Raw genomic sequence first — 20,149 nt, forward strand, 5'->3', positions numbered from 1 at the left:
GACTACACTTCCAAGTGCACTTTCAGTGCAATTTCAAGTGCACTTTGCACTTGTATTTTGCACTTGTAGTGCAAAATGGATTTGCCTTTCGTAAAAAAAAAAAAACAGTATCTCACAAAAGTGAGTATACCCCTCACTTTACTACAATGCAAACTAGTGAGTGTACAGCTTGTATAACAGTGTAAATGTGCTATTCCCTCAAAATAACTCAACACACAGCCATTAATGTCTAAGCCACTGGCAACAAAAGTGAGTACACCCCTATGTGAAAATGTCCACATTGGGCCCAAAGAGTCAATATTTTATGTGGCCTCCATCATTTTCCAGCATTTTCCTTAACCCTCATGGGCATGGAGTTCACCAGAGCTTCACAGGTTGCCACTGGAGTCCTCTTCCACTGCTGAATGATGACATCACAGAGCTTGTGGATGTTAGAGACCTTGCGCTCCTCCACCTTCCCTTTGAGGGTGCCCCACAGATGCTCAATAGGGTTTAGGTCTGGAGACTTGCTTGGCCAGTCCATCACCTTTACTCTCAGCTTTTTAGCAAGGCAGTTGTCACCTTGGAGGTGTGTTTGGGGTTGTTATCATGTTGGAATACTGCCCTACAGCCCAGTCTCTGAAGGGAGGGGATCATGCTCTGCTTCAGTATGTCACAGTACATGTTGGCATTCAAAGTTCCCTCAATGAACTGTAGCTCCCCAGTGCTGGCAGCACTTATGCAGCCCCAGACCACGACAGTCCCACCACCATGCTTGACTGTAGGTAACACACACTTGTCTTTGTACTCCTCACCTGGTTGCCGCCACACACGCTTGACACCATCTGAACTAAATAAGTGTATCATGGTCTCAACAGACCACAGGTAATGTAGAAGAAATGAGGATAAAGGAGCGGCCGGTGATCAAAGAGGTAAATAATTTGTATTTTATTTGAAGTTTCAGCAATAAAAAGATGCCAACGCTTTTTGGGGGACTAGAGACTTCCCCTTCATCAGGGATGCTGGTAAAAATAGTTGTGGAATGATCCTGTTGGAGGGTGCCTTTGCCACATGGATCTGGACAATAAGAAGACCTCAGCACTGGCTGTGTGTTCAGAGGCAGAAAATTACACATTAAATGCAGAGTCGACTGGAAGTACGCACACCAAGGTAGCAGCCCAAGCCCATAAAAGGGCTCATCACCACCTTTTTCCAATCTGGGTACGGACTTTTGGAAACAAATTCTTTCCTTCTGCCCACACCCTACCAATGCACAACACGATCTATACCCATTCTTCTCAATCATCAGACCACAAGACATGGTTCCAGTAATCCATTTCCTTAGTTTGCTTGTCTTCAGAAAACTGTTTGTGGGCTTTCTTGTGCATCATCTTTAGAAGAGGCTTCCCTTTGGGATGACAGCCATGCAGACCAGTTTGATGATCCCTTCAACCTCTGCAGCAATGCTGGCAGCACTCATACATCTATTTCACAAAGACAACCTCTGGATATGATGCTGAGCACATGCACTCAACTTCTTTGGTCGACCATGGCGAGGCCTGTTCTGAGTGGAACCTGTCCTGATGAACGCGCTGTATAGTCTTGACCACCATGCTGTAGCTCAGTTTCAGGGTCTTGGCAATCTTCTTATAGCTTAGGCCATCTTTATGTAGAGCAACAATTCTTTTTTTTAGATCCTCAGAGAGTTCTTTGCCAAGAGGTGCCATGTTGAACTTCCAGTAACCAGTATGAGAGAGTGAGAGCGATAACACCAAATTTAAGACACCTGCTCCCCATTCACACCTGAGACCTTGTAACACTAACGAGTCACATGACACTGGTGAGGGAAAATGGCTAATTGGGCGTAATTTGGACATTTTCACTTAGGGGTGTACTCACTTTTGTTGCCAGCGGTTTAGACGTAAATGGCTGTTTGTTGAGTTATTTTGAGGGGACAGCAAATTTACACTGTTATACAAGCTGTACACTCACTACTTTACATTGTAGCAAAGTGTCATTTCTTCAGTGTTGTTACATGAAAAGATATAATAAAATATTTACAAAAATGTGAGGGGTGTACTCACTTTTGTGAGATGTTATATGCGTTAAGAAAACATATAATACTGATAGAATATGACTTTTGTTACAACTTTGACTTTGGCAGTACCATTAATGCTGCGTACACACGACCAGACTTTTCGTCAGAAAAGGTCAGACTGAATCATTTCATCGGATATTCCGATCTTGTGTGGGCTTCAGCTGACTTTTTTTTAAAAAAAGTCTGACGGACCTAGAAATAGAACATGCTTTAAATCTCAATTCCGATCGGAATCAATTCCTATCGTTCGCCTGTATGCTGGTCCGGCAGACCAAATAAGCGCAAGGGCAGCTATTGGCTACTGGCTATTGAACTTCCTTTTCTAGTCCCGTTGTACGTCATCGCGTTTGAAATGAACAGACTTTGGTATGATCATGTGTAGGCAAGTCCGTTCGGTCAGAACTCCATCGGAAACTCAGTCGGAAAGACCGTCAGAGTTTATATTGACGGAAAGCCCGGTTGTGTGAATGCAGCATTAAGCCCTGTACACACGGTCGGAGAATCTGTTGGAATGCGTCTTATCGGACCGTGTCGTCAGATAATCCAACTGTGTGTGGTATGCATCGGACTGATTCCGTCTGAATCTCCGTCCGACCCAATTTTCCAACATGTGGGAAATATTTCCCGACCAACTGGGGCGGTCGGACCTAATCCGATCATGTGTATAGCATTTTGATCGGACCAAGTGCCACGCATGCTCAGATCAAATTCCTACATCAAAGCTATTGGCTACTAGCCTGAATGTAGTCCCATCGTAACGAAATTACGTCATCACGTTCTGAAAGATCGGATTTTTCGCCAACTTGGCCCAACCGTGTGTATGCAACAGTTTCGGACACAATCCGTCGGACTAAATCCGACGGGCAAAATCCGACGGATTTGGTTGGCAGAATCTCCGACCGTGTGTACAGGGGCTTAGAGTTATGTGAAAATCATTCAATATACATGACAGTGCAAATGCTTTCACTACTAGTTGCATTAACTCTTGTGTCTTTTTATTCATCTCTGCTTCCGACTGTTCAACTACTATAGGCATGATTATTATTTTTTTTACATGTATAGTTTTTTTTTTGAAATAACACATTTGTCTAGCTTACCTCTTTCACCTGGTTTTGGTCTTGAAACATATGCATTTATTGAAGAAACGCTGCCATGACGACTAACTTCGGCCAAACTTTGCTGTAATGATTACAGAAAACAGAGAATTTTACTCAGTAACGACCTAGACTTGAGAACAGTAATAGGATAACTGCATATATCTTTAGACATTTTAGGCCAGTAAGAACCACTTTATGACTGTGATAACAGTTTAAAGCCATTAGGTACTCACACCCATTCACTAAAGAGTGCATGAAAAACTTATGCAAACCAATAGAATTTTAAGTATCTCAATGAGCCTTGTCAGATAAGTCACAGGCACTTCCATTTGAATATTGGGTTCCCTTAAGCTGAATAACGTTCTCCTCTAGATGTAAAAGCACTTTTGAGGTGTTTAGAAGTGTTCATGGTATTTTATTATGTATGATAAAATGCTAGGTCAAGAAACTGTGTGAATACATACCTCTGCCCAGCAGCCCTACCCTGTTACATTGTACCCACAATTAATTTATATACAAATGCTATGATAGCTCATTCGTAAGCAAATCCTGAGGCAGTTCAGAGCCTTCTCCCACTCCAAGGCAATTCAGCACGTTGCTCAATCTGTGCTTGTGTGTGGTGGGAAGCAGGATAGTGCCGCGTTAGAGGGAGAAGCTAACCGTGGTCTGGCACTAAAGCAGTGCTGAATAGAGGAAGCAATGAAAGAACTGATGAGAAAGAACTCCTGCACTACACTGTATTTTATGCTCCTGACTCCTAACCCTTACCTACGCTATCACAAACTAGAAAACATGTTTGGCTGCTTAACAATTGTAGTATAACAGGTCAGTGTAAAGTACTGAGCATGATGTGCTTTTATTTTTACAATAAAAAACAGCATGGACTGCAATATATTTAATTTTGTCACATTTATTGTATAATTAACAGTGGTCATGATTCAATTTATATGCATTGCAGAATGCTATCAATGCACATAAAAATATACCATAGTTATGGCCCCCCGCCAGCCCTGCTCTAACCCCATCCAGGTCGCAGCTTCTGCAGCTTCCCCCCCCCACGTCTCTTCCCGAGTCCTGCCGGACGTCTTTCCTCCCAGCCAATTAGGACTTGTGGCTAATAGGGTCTTAGGAGCCCATCCTTTTTGAAGCCAATTAGAGCCTCAGCTTTTAATGATGTGCTTCAAAAAAAAAAAAAACATTGGAATCCATGTGTCCTATGCTCTGCATGTAGATTGGGGGCCGGGCACAGTGCGGCCATTCATTAAGTGCGGCCATTCAGTGCGGCCATTCACAGTGCGGCCATTTATAAAGAGCACGCCCCTGTGCCCTTCATGAATGGCTGCACTGCCTCTGCATGAGAAGTAATTAAATAATAATAGAGGATAATAGAGGATAAAACACTGGGGTTGATTTACTAAAGGCAAATCAACTGTGTACTTCACAGTTGCACTCTGCACTTTGCAAGTCCAGTTGCTCCAAAACATAGTAAATGAGCAGAAGCTCTGCTGACTTCCATCCAAACATGTGCAAGCAAAAATGCATTTAAAAAAAAAATTATTTGCATGTGATTGGGTATTCTTTGCAAAGTGAAGCTTTAACTCATTTACTAAACTCTGGAGCAACTCTACTTGCAGAATGTAACTGCACCTTGCAAAGTGCACAGTCTATTTGCCTTTAGTAAATCAACCCCTTATGTACTAATTTCAGTATGTGGAACATTTATGTGCTTGCAGATTATTCTTTCTAAAGACAAATTGATGGAATTTTAGACTTAAATATGTCATTACGTAAATGCTTCCAACTATTCTTTCATAGAAGTATGGCACAAATAAATCTGGACTGGGCCACTGCCAATAAAGCTCACTGCTCTCATTTTTGTGCATGAAGGAAATGTCAATAAACATTCCATTTCTGTAGTTGGATAAGAATGCTGGAATTTTAATAGAACTAGTCAATACTCTTGATACTTTTCTTCATCTGGATAATATTGGAAAAATGACTAATATACTTGTCAGAAGCTTCTGTTACTTGGATAAATCATTATGCAGTCATCAATAAGAGCATTATCTCTGAATACTGTCTCCCTTCGCAGTTTAGTTGCAAAGCTTGCATAGCAATGGCTATGGTTATATTTACAGACGGGTCATTTATCTAGTACAATATGTACTACTTTTTACTTTAGCTACTAATGTTATCCAGCAAATGCAGCAAAGTATTACGTTGGCTGTGTATCTGAATGTCAAACTTTTTGATGGATACATATTTAGGATTCATATGATGCAAACTCTGATTACCTCTTTTAACCTCCCTGGTGGTACGATTATTTCAGATTTTAGGTGCTGAAAGCGGTATCATTATTTTGCATGAAAATTTGGCGTTTTATATTGTAGTCCTGTAATTCTTAGGAATAACTCACTTAAATCTGTCCAAATCAGAGTCTAGCAGACATCCCAGGTATGATAAAGTTTGAAAAATTAAATCATAAATTATAATATAATAAGTAACTATAAATAATTATACCAAATAATAATATAATAATAATAAAAATGATTCAATAATGTAATCAAGTCTAAAACACTGAAATTTGCTCAGTTGCAGAATTGTCACTGTCATTACTTTTCAGTATTTGATGACGGATCTCCCCACAAATCGCTATCCCTCAATTCTGCGAGTGATTCTAATTTATTATCGCTGTTTTCTAGATGGTCTAAAACCTCTTTTGATGTAAAAGGACAGTTTTGGTTGCTATGGACAATCTCCAGTTTCCAGGCATAAAGAACAGTTTTTATAATATAAAACTGCATGCAGGGCACTGGGCAGAACACTAGGGACAAAGGGGATGTGAAATAATTACATACAGCAATGTAATCTGTAAGATTACATTATACTGTATGTAATGTGTGTGTTTTACTTTTTGAATTTGGCGCCATTCTCCGTCCCCGTGCGTCGCAACGCTCGCAGGGAACGGATCCCGGCGATGTGATACATCGAGTGGAGGACGGCTCGCTCGGACTGCGGGGGGGGGGGGACATCGCTGGATCCAGGGGGCAAGGTAAGTAAACTCATCCTGGATCCAGCGATGCAGTCCCGAGTCTGGCTTGGGGTTACCGCTAATGGTGCTGAATTTTCACCCCGAGCCAGACTCAGGAATACTGCCAGGGGGGTTAAATCAGATATTTATCAACTCAGGGAACTGTATTTCTCCTGTACATGTATGATCACATCATCATTTTTAACCAAATTACAGTTTTCTGAATTTATGTTTTACTGACTAGTGGATATCTGATATGTAGAATGTTTTTACATGTAACAACTTAAAAATAAAGGACTCTTCAAACATAAAGAGAACCTTTTGGTTGTGGGAATTTGTATGAATCTGAATATTTAGTCTTAAAGTGACATTAAAGGTTAATTTTTTATAAATAACAAACATGTCATACTTACCTGCTTTGTGCAGTGGTATTGCACAGAGCAGCCTCGATCCTCCTGTTTTCGGGTCCCCTACCGGCGTTCCTTGCTTCTCCTCTACAGCCAGTGCCCCCAATAGCAACCTGCTTGCTCTGGGGGCACTGGTTTGTGCTCACTCCTGGCCCCTCTCTCTGCCCCCCATAAGACACACAGAGCCGCAGCTCACCCCCACCCTCCAGCTCTTTCCTCATTGACTCACTGACTGTGATTGACAGTAGCAAGAGCCAATGGCTCCCACTGCTGTCCCAGCAAATGAGGAGTAAGAGACCCGAGACAAGCTCAGCTCTTGTGCACATAACTGGATCAAGAGGAGGCTCAGATGAGTGTTGGAGGGGGGGGCTGGGGAGTCCTCTGCACACAAAAAGTTTTTTTTACCTGCATGCATAGAATGCATGAAATTAAAAAACCTTGGGCCTTTTAAACGACTTTGTATAAATGTGGAGCTTTCTTTCACAGAGTAGGAGTGTGTGTTGTTTTTTACTTGCATTCTCTGCCTGTCAGAGTAAAAAGTGTCAGCTATATTAACAATAAGACTGCAAATGTATGATTTATAGGACAACAAATTTAATAAACTCATCCTTGTGCCAAAAAAAAGTGTCAGCCCAGTGCTAGACTGTACGTTCCCATTGAGATTGATCTGTCTCCTGCTTGAGATGAGAGCTCACAGTAAAAAACTGTCAATTAAAAAAATAAACTTACTTTTTTTATTTTTAAAAAAACCCTGACAGCAGATTTTTTTGAATGTCTGCAATCAGCAATAGTTTTAGGCAGGAGAAAAGACTGTCTTGCAGTCAGTTTATCAGACACTTCTGCTCTGATGGGGGGAGCATACAAGTAACTTAAAAAATATCAAGTAAATCCTTAAGTTTTTAAGCTGAACCGAGGCTCTCTTTAAGTAAAGCAGTATCCTCAGATTCGACTACACTCAAATATCAAATACAAACCATGCATTTTCACATTTGCATTTAATACTTACTCTGGTTTGACTAATCCACAATTAGTCATGTTTTAGTAGAATTGCATTAATTATACTGAAAACAAAAACACACCTTTATTTTGCTGTATTATACTTTTCTAAGCCAAATGTTAGAGAGTCACAAATGCAAAGCTGGCAGGATTTAGAAGTTCATCACAAGATTAGGACAATTAAAGCAGCATTGCTGGCCCGTGAAATAAAAGCCTGAATTACATTGCATTCAGAGGTTTTGTTCTCCATGTGCTGCTCTAAATGGAACCTTTACTTTGGCTTTCTCGTATTCTACATGGTCTATAGTTTTCAATTAGTCTTTAGTAGAACTAGCTAATTTATCATCCCCCGTTGCTATATTACTTGCAGTATTGGCAATAACCCATTCAATACTGCACAGCACAGAGAATGGTATAATCGCAGCTTGAGGTGATGACATGGTCATGGTCAAGGTAATGAATATGAGGATAATTCTGGTGACTTCAGGACTGTTATAGTGAAAGCACTGCAGCTGGAAAAGTTACATGGAAAGCATTAACACCAGGAGATAATCAAATGCAAAGAACTTTAAAGCACTAATGTGGAGCTATTGTGCTTCTTAATACCATTTTCTAGAAATGGTCCATATTTTATATGTTAAATTGAATCTTTATGCCATTCACAAATTAGGAATGTGAAACCCGCAATGCTACTTTAATGTAAGCTGTACGCCCAAAGCAGCCAAAAGCCTGCCAATAATTAACAAAGCTTTGGAAGAGCGTGTTCTGTGCACCTTTTTGCTGCCAGCCTTGGGAAAGGAGTAGGATTTGAATCTTGCGATTATTCCACCTGCTGACCAATTCTAGAAACCACAATGTCATCACATGTCAGTAAATGGGCTATGAGAAACAAGTTTTCAGAACATGCAATGTTATCGCTATCTAAATGTGATGTACAGACAAGAGATAAAACAATCGATTTTTTAGGGTTAACATTGTAGACAGATACGGGTGGCTTTTTTTGCTGGAAGTATCTGCTAGATGTATGTTTCAGAATCTCTTTTTCTTTAACTGTACTATTATTTCCCTTACCTATATATGTTAACTACTTGCAGTAGTGTAGTTGTGTATATGTTTGTGAGAGGTGGGGATGTTGTGTCGTAGCTATACTAACCATATTGCTTTTAAATTCTGTCAACTGTTTATAAGTACACAGATCAGTATAGTTCTGTTAATAAGTAAGGGTGGCTGGATAAAAGCATACAATGCAAGAGATTACAGGCGTCACGTGGAGCAATGAGGTGAAATTGAACCCTCATTAAGCCCCATACCCCACTTTTAAGTACGCAACTGGGTTTATTTACTAAAGCTGGAAAGTGCAAAATCAGGCTCACTTCTGCATAGAAACCAATGAGCTTCCAGGTTTTATTAACGAAGCTTAATTGAACAAGTTGGGGTTAGAAGTTTATTGGTTTTTATGAAGAAGTGAGCCTGATTTTGCACTTTCCAGCTTTAGTAAACAAACCTCATTGTGTACTTAAAAGTGGGGTATGCATGTATCAGTTTTTCCTTCATTCCCGTACCAAAACCATATAGTACACAGTCAAACATTAGGAGTTTCAATTTGTATGCAATCAGGCAGGCCCTTGCACTACATGGTTTTGGTAAACCTGAAGGAAAAAATCAGCATAAAATCTGATAGTGTGTATGGGTCATAATGATTGATTTACAAAAAGAGTATAGCACTGATCTTGGTAAATATGAAAAAGCTGTGTTCACTTCAAATACCCAATCCTAAATTATGGTCAATTTGGAAAAGCAAGATTTTTGCTTGCAAATGAGTAGGCATTCTGTTTAAAAATTTGACACACTTTGGAACATGTGTGATCCATATCCAAAATGTGTTGAGTCAAGGAGCTGATTATGGTTTTGTGGTACATCGTTTAAGAAAGGCTGATCTTTTACTGCCGATGATTTTGGTGAAACAACTGATCATCTATAGCAGAGGTCTACAAACTGTGGCCCAGGGTGCTGGATGTGGCCCTTTGCTTGCTTTTATCCGGCCCTTGGGGTACTATTCCATCTGCTGACAACAAGAATGGGGCATAATTCATGTCACTGACAATAATAGGGTATTATTGCTCCCACTGACAGCATCAAAAGGGAACAATCCTCCCTCTGACACCAGTGGAGGGGTGCAATTCCTTCCATTGATGCCAATGATGGGGCATAATTCCTTCCATTGACACCAATGATGTGGCATAATTCCTTCCATTGATACCAACGATAGGCCACTTTTCCTCCCACTGATACCAACAATGGAGCACTACTCCTCCAACTGACACCAACGAAAGGGCATAACTCCTCCCACTGTTACCAACGGGGCAGAATTTCTCCCACTGACACCAATGATGGGGCAGAATTTCTTCTATTGATACCAACGATGGAGCACTATTCCTCCCACTGACACCAGTGATCAGGAACTAATCCTCCCCCTGACACCAAAGATAGGGCACTGTTCACTCCCACTGGTCTCCCGGACATTTTTTTCTCCCACTGGCACTAATCTGGCCCCCCTAAAGTCTGAAAGACAGTAAACTGGCCCTTTGTTTAGAAAGTTTAGAGACCCCGGATCTATAGACACCCTAAGTAAAGTAAACTTTTTCATGCATAATACATCACCACTCTCACAGTTATGTTCTAATGTAAAAAGGTCTATAATATAATTCAACCCCTTTACATACAAAGATGCTACTTCTTATCACATCTGCACATACTGATAAAAAAAAAAAAAACAGCAATAGAAAGGTCTCATTTTTATTGCCTGCCTTATGCCCTTTTTTGTTATTTTAGTAAACAGAAAGCAATCATTAATGCAGACCTGTAGGTCATTTTACGTCATTGTTATACATTTATAAATATTTAGAGCTTGTGTGCGCTCTGGAATATTTGGCCTCATATTAACCTTCATAGCGACCAGATGGTTTAGTGACTCAAGTCATTAAACTAACCATGCCTGACTTGCTCATCTTCAGTTTCGCACATTATGATATTTAATCAGGTATGGAAACAATGAGCATTGGTGGCTGGTGGCAGATACATATTAAAATGCATGAAGTGGTGCATGATAAATATGTGCTTTGGTGTGCCTTAACTTAAATGATCTGAATGCTCAGAAAAGAAAATTAAAGTTAATAACTGATTGGCTTCTAAAAGCATTAACATCAGCATTCTTTTTTAATAGATAAAAAGCTTTGTGATTTTGAACCAATAAGTGCTTAATTATATAATAACAAAGTTACACACATAGTATGAGCTAGTGTCTGCAACTATGCAACTATGCATGCATTATGATACCTGATATATATTTTTTTTTTTCTGTTGAGGCTACTACCCTATGGTAGTTGTTATATAGGCATATGATAGAAAAAAATACAGCTAGTAGATTTCTAACTTGCAATTACTAGGCAATGAGGCTGAGAATCTTCATACAATAAATTGTGTGAATATTCACTTTATTATTCAATCAGTCACGTAAAAAGCAAATTCCTGTTTACTTTTTTCATCTGCACATTAAAATGATCAGAAATTTTCTTTTCACATGATTGGATTTATAGTATAAATAATCTTAGATCCTTTATGAAATAAGCCAAAAAATGACAAAAGTGTGTTTGAAATACTGCTCTCCAATAAATGTCTGCTAATTTTCTGAATTTTCTGTATATATCAGTGAATAGCAGGTCGCATTTTGTTCTGCTAAATATTTGTAGTCTGACCAACTCAATCAGTGGTAAAGGGTATGTATCAGATAGATGGTAGTCCCATACACTAGATTTGAAATGATGTTGCTTTTTAAAAGCATGCTGACCATCATTACTGAATTTGGAATTTTCGATAAGTATCAGAATTTAATTTGATTTAATAAACCAGTTTAAATAGCAAAGTTTTGCAATAATCTATGACAACCAATCAGCAGTTTGGACAGAAAGCAGAATTTTGTTTTGGTTGTCATAGACTGTTACACAGTGTTCTTTTCGTTATGTTATTAAATAACCTCCATATCATGTGCTTGCTTGCACGAATACACCATTTCCCACCAACTATTCATGCATAAGCACAGTGACGTGAACTGCCAGTTTAAGTGAAAAATCCATTTTAGCATCGGAAGAAGAGATCTTTATTTTATTTTACCTTTATAAATTTATAGTGATTCACACATTATTAATGGTGGATAATAAATTCCTTATTTAAGAAACAATAAATGTGAATTTAAATAGAATGATGTAATTTTAGTGACTGATTTCCAAGTGTGTAAAGTTGACCTACTTATTCCGAAGCTTATGGAAGACAGAAAAAAGCCTGCAATGTGACTTCTTTTATATCTTTAGATAAAAACTGTCATATAGGCATTCAGAGCCAAGCACTTTATAATTAGTTATCTACCGGTAGTGTTTTTTTTTTTTTTTTCTTGTTCTATATACATACATTTAAGAGGATTTCTAAGGCACCTTACCCCTGTAGGAAGTCTAGGAAGTCCTTGACGTTCAGGATAGGGAAACACACCTTGGATAAAACAGATGTATAAAGTAGTTAATCCGCCTGTGCCTCAGTATTTTACACAGTGCAAAAAAAAATGTAATTGTTTACCGAATTGGAGCTGCAATTCATCAATAGTTGCAAGTTTACAAGATAGTTAGAGATTTATTAAATATAGCAAAATGTGGGTTGTAACTCACAGACAGCTGCTAATATAGTACAAGTTAGAGAATGGAAATTGTTTGCTACAACTAACACATTTGTGTACAATGTTGTTTAATGTGCTATATATGAGTATGAAACATCATTTTTCAAATGCCTCTTTTTACACCCATTTTACTGAATACTTAGAGCCAATGCCTTATGTGTGAAGCAGTCCGCAAAGCATTGCAATTATTATAAGGCTAATTTCTTTGCTTTGGAGGACATACAGTATGTGGGCAATAAATTACATTTCTGGTACATAATTATAATACAAAAAACAAATAACTGTTATTCACTGGGTTGGGTGATATATACAGGTTCTTATTGTATAGGCATCTTAAAAGTATTTTTTTAATGCAATCTTTGGATTTTATATCCTTGCTTCTGCTGTATTTTAAACCAGGCTATTCAGATATCTGCCATAGAACTCGCTGTTTTAAATTGGGTGCTTGCCAATAAGCCAAGATAGGCAACTGTGTTAATATGTCTTTCATACCGATGCTGGAGTGCTTTTGTGATCTTTTTTAGAACTTTTAGGCATGGATTATAGGTGACAACCAGTGGGACATTATTCTCATTTACATGGACAGTTTATACTATACAGTACTTGACCAGGGATGTTAACTGCTTTCTTTATCTGAGTATTACTTGTCATTAGCCTGTATTACTTATTACTTATTTTATTATGTCTCTTTTGAGGTGTAGTGACTAATAAAGGAAAAAATGCAGATCCTTACAACATTTCAACAGAATTGGTACCAACATCCCTGCTGGATGTTGGTACCAAGGGCTCAAGTTGCTCTGTGTGCATTAATCTTGATACCTAGGGGAATGGCCACAAGCACTCACTGTCAGCCTTTCCCCAAGGACCAGCGAAAATATATTTTTTTCCGATTTCCATGGCACTAATCCATTTCCTCAATTACAAAGAGGAATACATTTCCTGTACCTGTAAGGTAGACACCAAAAATAATTAGTTATCTACAGCCAGGCTTTTGGGTATAACTACATCTGTTCTGACATTAGGAACGGAACAGAACACAGAATGAATAATTGTGTTTCACTGGCTGTTGTCTATAACCTACACCTAGAAGTTCTATAAAAAAAAGAAGATGTCATAAATAGTCAAACTTGCTTTTACTTACCTGGACCACCACTCATACTGTTGAAGGCAGCAGAATGTGGACATGGGTTTGTTAGTGCTCTGATAAGTCCATCGGGTTTGTAGGAATAATGCTCGACCAACTGGGGGAAAAAAAATAGTTCTATAAAAAGTGTAGTAAATGTTTTTTTTGTTTGTTTTTTTCCTTGCACCTGATTGGGTATTCTTTTCAAAGTGAAGCTTTACCACATTACTTTACGAAGGAAAATAGTGCAACTGCACTTGCAAAGTGGACAGTCTATTGACCTATAGTAAATCATCCCCCCAGACTATGAAATTGTAGTGTCCTCCTAAACCAGTGGCCTGTGGAGAAGTGCCCTCTTACACTGTGGTCTATTGAAAAGCGACTCCCAACATTGCTGGTCAGTGTAAAAGTGACATCTTAGACTGAGAGTCAGTGGAAAATTGCCCTCTTACATCGAGGTTCAGTTTAGGTGTGAGTTCAATATCCACCATAGTTCATAGCTAATACAACCTCTATCAACTTTTGGAGGGATCCTAGTGTTCCAGAGAACCCTGGTTGAGAAAGGCTGTTTTATAACCACCAATGTATTCCTCCCTCCCCTTATGACTAGCTACAGAATGTAATCATCCTCACTGTTTTATTGTATATTTTGGAGCAATCTTTTCTACTCTTACATATTTAACTCTACCACTAATAATTGTTTTAAATAAACTACTTGAAAGTTGCAAGTTCATCTTCCTTCCTTTCTTCATAATTTACCTTATGACCTGACTCTTCCCAATCAGCCATACAAATTCAGGATCCAAGTTCCCCCCAAAACCTCTGGGTGTTTCTTCTCTGTAAGTGATTTGATTACAACTTTCTTTTTTTTTTTTTTTTTGCCACATCAGCGAATCTTTACCTGAGACTATAAATCAACTTAACGTTCATTGTTGTCTCTTAGAATTGAATCTTCACATCATTGTGGCTATTTTCTTGTTACTTACTTGTATAATTAAATGTAAAACATTTATCCAACTTTTATTTCATATTTCTTAAAACTGTTCTTATATCTTACTCCCAATGTTTCACTAAAATTATGTTAAAGTTATACTACCCCCCCCCCCCCTCCCCTTTCCCCTTGTCAGTAGTGTCCCTGCTCCTGATTTCCTGGTCTTTATGGTCTTAATTGTGCGGAGAAACTCCAATCTCGCTTAAATTGTTTCCAACCTCTCCATTTTTTTAGAAATATTACCCTATCCTCTTCTTCTCTCAGACACAGGCTTTCCATATTATATATTTCTTCTACCGCATCTACCCACTCCCATGTTGTTGGGCACTCTACCTCTCGCCATTTTTTAGGAATCAGTTTTTTCGCAGCGTTTAATAGATGCAGTATGATTGTGTCCTGGTATTGTTTAACCCCAGCCTCCGTGCCATGAAAGAGAACTACCCAGGGGTCTGGTTTCAATGCTGTTTGAGTTATTTCCTTAATCATTTGAAGGATCTTTTCCCAATAAAGTTTAATTTTGGCACACTCCCACCAAATGTGTGTCATGGTACCTATTTTTCCACAGCCCCGCCAGCACTCGGCGGTCCCGCCTAGCTGGAATTTAGATACCTTATCCGGGGTGTTATACCATCGGGAGATAAGTTTGTAGTTCATCTCAGCTGTTTTATTATCCCTTGCCGAGCAGTGTGTCATTTTCAATATTTTATTTATTGTTTCTTTACCTTTTTGTGATCCCAATTCCCTTTCCCATTTGTTTATATATGGCGGCGTATCTTTCCAGCTGGTCCGCATCAATAGCCCATATAGCTTTGATATTATACCCTTTGCATTGCCAGCCGTGCAAAGTTGTTCCACCCCTGTCAAATCCTTTTCAGATCTAATCGGCTGGGGTAGTTTTTCTATGAAACGGGTCAGCTGGAGATATCGCCACCTATCCCTTCTCATAAATCCCATGTGCACTAACTCTTCATGTGAAAGAAGTTTCCCTTTTTTTAATATATCTTTTATTTGTGTCCCCTCTAGTCTTATCCAGTTCCCTCCTATCACCCCTCTACCCGGTGGGAAATATTCGTTGTCTTTTAAAGTTATCAGTGGCGAATTATAGTGTCCATTTAATCTTTTATACTCCTTATCCCATATCTTCAGTGCAATCTGTGTTAACTTATTTGTGTCTATATCTAGTGCCCTGTATTTTGGGGGATTCCATATTATCTTATTTAATTGTGCTTTACTGTATGTGTATTCTAAATTAACCCATCTTTTTTCCTCTTTTTTTTTCCCTTTTACCCATTCCACAATTCTTGATAAGACTACCGCCTGATAGTAATACTGTAAGTCAGGGACCGCTAATCCTCCCCTCCCTTTTTCTTGTTTTAATACTCCATGGGAGATCCTAGGTTTTTTATTATTCCATATAAATTTGCTCATTATTGCTTTTAATTTTTTGAAATAGCTGGGTGGGATTTCAACTGGCAACATCTGGAATTTATATACGATTTTTGGAAGAATAAACATTTTATACACGTTTATTCGACCTATCCACGAGATCGGTCTATTACTTGCTCTTCTGAGTTCAGTTTTTATTTCATTCAATAAAGGGATATAATTTAGGCGGTATATCTTATCCAGAGTGTTTGCCAATTTTACTCCCAGGTATTTCAGATCTTTTGTCCATTTAAATTTACTTTGTTCTTGGATTAGTTGTACTTCCGTCGCACCTACATTTATATTGAGGATTTCAGATTTTATTTGGTTGATTTTGAAGTTTGATAATTTCCCGTACTCATCCAGGGCCTTTGTTATCTTGGGCAGAGAATCTACTGGGTTACTTATATAAAACAACACGTCGTCTGCATATGCTGCAAGTTTATGTTCCTCTTGCTCTGCCTTAATTCCGCTTATTTCCGGGTTGTTTCTGATTGTCGCGAGTAGGGGTTCCAACGAGAGCACAAAAAGAAGAGGAGACAGTGGGCATCCCTGTCTGGTCCCATTTTCCATCTCAAAGGAAGAGGAGGGCAACCCGTTGATGTTTACAGTCGCTGTCGGGTGATCATACATCATTTTAATCCATTTGGCCATCCTAGGGCCTATGCCCATTTTATCCATTGTCTGGAACATAAATCCCCAATCGACTCTATCAAAGGCCTTTTGGGCATCTGTTGATAATAGTAGCGCCGGGGGTTCCGTCTTCTTCCTTTGAGATAGAATCAATAAAGTTCTTACCCCATTGTCCTTTCCCTCTCTCCCGGGGATAAACCCAGTCTGATCTGGATGTACTAGTATATTCATTACTTTTTTCATTCTATTTGCTAACACCTTAGCAAATAGTTTAGTATCTTCATTTAGGAGTGATATTGGTCTGTAACTTGCGCACTTGGTCTCGTCTTTTCCTTCTTTCCGTATGATCGTTATTGAGGCAGACAGCGCCTCTTTACTCATGGCGTATTCTGTCCCAATCCCGTTCATATACTTACAGAGTTTCGGTACTAGGATATTCTTAAACCTCTTGTAGTAACTAATTGATTACAACTTTCATATTTACTTTATAGCTCAATAATTTCTTGATATCTGTATTGCCCAATATATTTTCCCATTTTTAAGGATAATAAAAAATGAAATAGACTATAATATAAGTAAAGAGATTTACCTGCCATAAAGTATCAAATTTCTTTCCTTCTGGTATCGACAATTTTCCAGTCTTGTCCCGGTCAATGCGATAATGTGAAATCTTTCTATCATTCAGCAAACACAGAGCATATGATCCATTATTGTCTCGTTCTCGTATTCTAAAATAGTAAAAACAAAATTAATGCTTAGTGGACTACATGTTCTATACAGTTACACCACTTAGTAATGCACGCTTCAGTAATGGTTGCATAAACACCATATCTAATGTCCCTTTTCTTATCTCCCTTTGTATTTTACATGCTGAGACCTGTGTAGGTAAATCTAGAATTGCAGTTTGTCCTTTAAGATATAATGGCACTTGTGGAGTGCTAAAAGACCTGAAAGGATAGGCATTATTCTCCCCGACAATTCAACAGCTTCAGGAAGGTTCAACTCCACATCACAGGGCAGATTCAAATGTCTCTGGTCACACGATCTTCCCTGTGTCATCCAGCGCTAGCTAAAAGGGAGATGAGAGATTGCTCGACAATGATTGGCAACGCCTGAGAGCTGTGATGTAACCCATAGGCTTATTATGGTCCATCTTTTGTCAGCAGTCCCCTCTCTCCCCTGCAGCCAACACATAGGCGTTAGAAGGGGGAGGGAGCATTTTTAAGTTTAGTTAGGTTTATTCTTGCATTCTACTTTAAATAAGGACTTAGAATGACTGTTAACAACCGTGTCAATTCAGTCATCTTGTTTTGGATTTTTGCTCTGTGTTGTTTAGTACTTATATTTCTGATTCCTACACTTTGTACATAACTCACTCCTGATCCCTGCATTCTGTACATACAAGCTTCAGACTCAGACACTCTGTATGTTACACACCCCTGACTCCTACACTGGGTACATAAAACAATCCTCACAGCTGCACTCAATACATTACATACTCCTGACACCTGCATTCTGTAAATTACACGCTCCTGACCCCTGCACTCTATACATAACACTTCCACTGAAGTTAGGTTGAGGAATTACTCTCCAGACATGAAAAAATGTGAATCAAAGTGAATGTCATGTTTCTTACTAAAGCTAAAAAGGAAGGGTGCACTTTTATTTTTACAATAATATTTATATAATTACATTTTCTTAGTTTTCTTGGAACCTTCCTTACTCTTTAATGGGGCCTTGCTAGGTTATCTCCTAAAAGTGAGATACACCCTGGGGATCTTTGATTGCTGTTTTCTACTCTGGTTCAGGTTTTCTGCTCCTGGTTTAGGTTTGCAACATATAATACACATATATGAAGAGAATTAAAATCCAATTTACAAGAAATTTTACTCACACAGTTAGGGATAAGGGGTTATTTATACCAGCAAGCATACTGATAAAACAAATATATTTCTTCCGTTTGTATATCTTCGGGCAAAAGAACCAAATATGTACATGGAATCCAAACAACCACATCTTTCATTAAAATCGGAGATAAATGATCAGTATGTAACCCTATAGCTGATTTTTACAGCTGAGTTTTAGGATCTTATAGTCTCTATGCTAATTAAAGAGAACAGTGATGTTTTTGATGATGCCGGAATGTAAAGTTCACATTCGTTTCCATCTCTTTATAAGTTACAACTAAAATTGATTATAGTAAAACTTTTTGCATTTATAGCATGACTTTTTGAATTTTTTTTTTTTTTTTTGTTTCAAAGTGGCACAACTGAATAAATCCATTCATAGATAGCTACATGGCAACATTTCTTTTTTTTAAATTAGACAACTTTCTACTATGGAGATCAGCCAATTGAATAGGTTAGAAATACTAACCTGATTTCTGCTGTTGTTCGGTCATAAGCCAGTGGCAGCCTCTTGATACCCACACTACCCTTCTTTCCTCTCAATTGAAATGCTCGGTAATTCAGATTTCTTGCAGAGATAAATTCAAACCTGACAAGATCCTAGGCAGAGCAACAGTTCTGGACCATTCTATACTTCTCATTCAATCCTATTTACTATAGAGACAACACTCTGTATGTTCAGAGATAGTATAGGACATACCTGCTGCAGTGATAAAAACGTGTACCTTGCTCAGACTATGAGGAATTTTTGATTTCTCGGGGCAAAATCACACTTCAGAAGTTGGGTTGTTTAACATCCTTTTAGATGCCATTGTAGTAAACTGTGTGGGGAGCAGATTAAGCTGACTATAAAATTCTTCTTATCTGAGAACTGTGCCTGTTACATCTGTGGGACCTTGCATTGGCCACTTAAGGGTTAAGAGTTTGCTCCTCACTTAGATACACACTTGGCATAATGCATGCTTGTTAAATCTAGGTCAAATTATATAAAAAATCGCTTGCGTATTACCAGACTAAGAATGGAGAAATTAACTACTATACAGTATATTAAAGCATATATCAGCAGTGGAGCCCAAACATTCCCCACTAGGCTAATATGTTGTAAGCAGAGGAGGCTGGTCATACTAGAAATTGAAAAATATGTACAAAATTAAATAACATATTTTGATAGAAAATTTATCAGAATAATGTCTTATTGCAAAGATTTGTCAGTTAAGCATTGATCACAAAATAGAATATATAATTACACAACATACAAACACAACACAGAGTGCTTTATTTATCTGCTATAATGTGATTCATTTAAAAAAAGGTAAAAAATTCAAAGCATTAGTTTAATTCCGGTATCCATCTCCACTAAATCTTTTTGTGAGAAAACAGCAATATATACTAAATTCTGCAACAGTAGTATATTACAAACTCTGGTGAAAGGAGAATGTGAAAGATGTATAAGGTGTCCATAAACCTCAGATGACAGTTGAATGTGTAGGCAGGATTCAAATAACCTCGAACACCTTGGATAATAGGTGCAACTAATTTTGCAGTTGGCTAAGAAATATAAAGTGAGAAATATAATTGAAGCTTGGTTAGGAATATCAAGTTCATTTACACCTGACCTCCTTCACAGTAAGGCTTCATGCACACGAGACACAGATGCAAACGCTGCTGGACACATGTTGAAACCGGCGTTTAGAAACACGCGTTTTGCCGCGATTTTTACCGCGATTTAGCGGCGTTTT

General features: G+C 38.4%; 1 protein-coding gene across 4 annotated transcripts in view; it reads right to left on the reverse strand.

Moving 5' to 3' along the window:
• SYK (spleen associated tyrosine kinase) overlaps positions 1-20,149 on the reverse strand; it is a 181,578-nt gene that overhangs the window by 57,733 nt on the left and 103,696 nt on the right. For 3 of the 4 annotated variants that reach the window (XM_077469867.1, XM_077469858.1, XM_077469877.1), the window contains 5 exons: positions 17,093-17,231; positions 13,473-13,572; positions 12,101-12,150; positions 8,382-8,450; positions 3,175-3,256 (listed from right to left, as the gene is read on the reverse strand). In XM_077469867.1, coding sequence (XP_077325993.1) covers positions 3,175-3,256; positions 8,382-8,450; positions 12,101-12,150; positions 13,473-13,572; positions 17,093-17,231 — 440 coding nt within the window. The remainder of the gene's footprint in view (positions 1-3,174; positions 3,257-8,381; positions 8,451-12,100; positions 12,151-13,472; positions 13,573-17,092; positions 17,232-20,149) is intronic. The other variant, XM_077469884.1, reaches the window with a different exon arrangement.

The sequence above is a fragment of the Lithobates pipiens genome, unplaced genomic scaffold, assembly GCF_037356315.1.
Source record: "Lithobates pipiens isolate NorthernLeopardFrog02 unplaced genomic scaffold, aLitPip1_a1.2 Scaffold_11, whole genome shotgun sequence".
NCBI classification, from domain to species: Eukaryota; Metazoa; Chordata; class Amphibia; order Anura; family Ranidae; genus Lithobates; species Lithobates pipiens.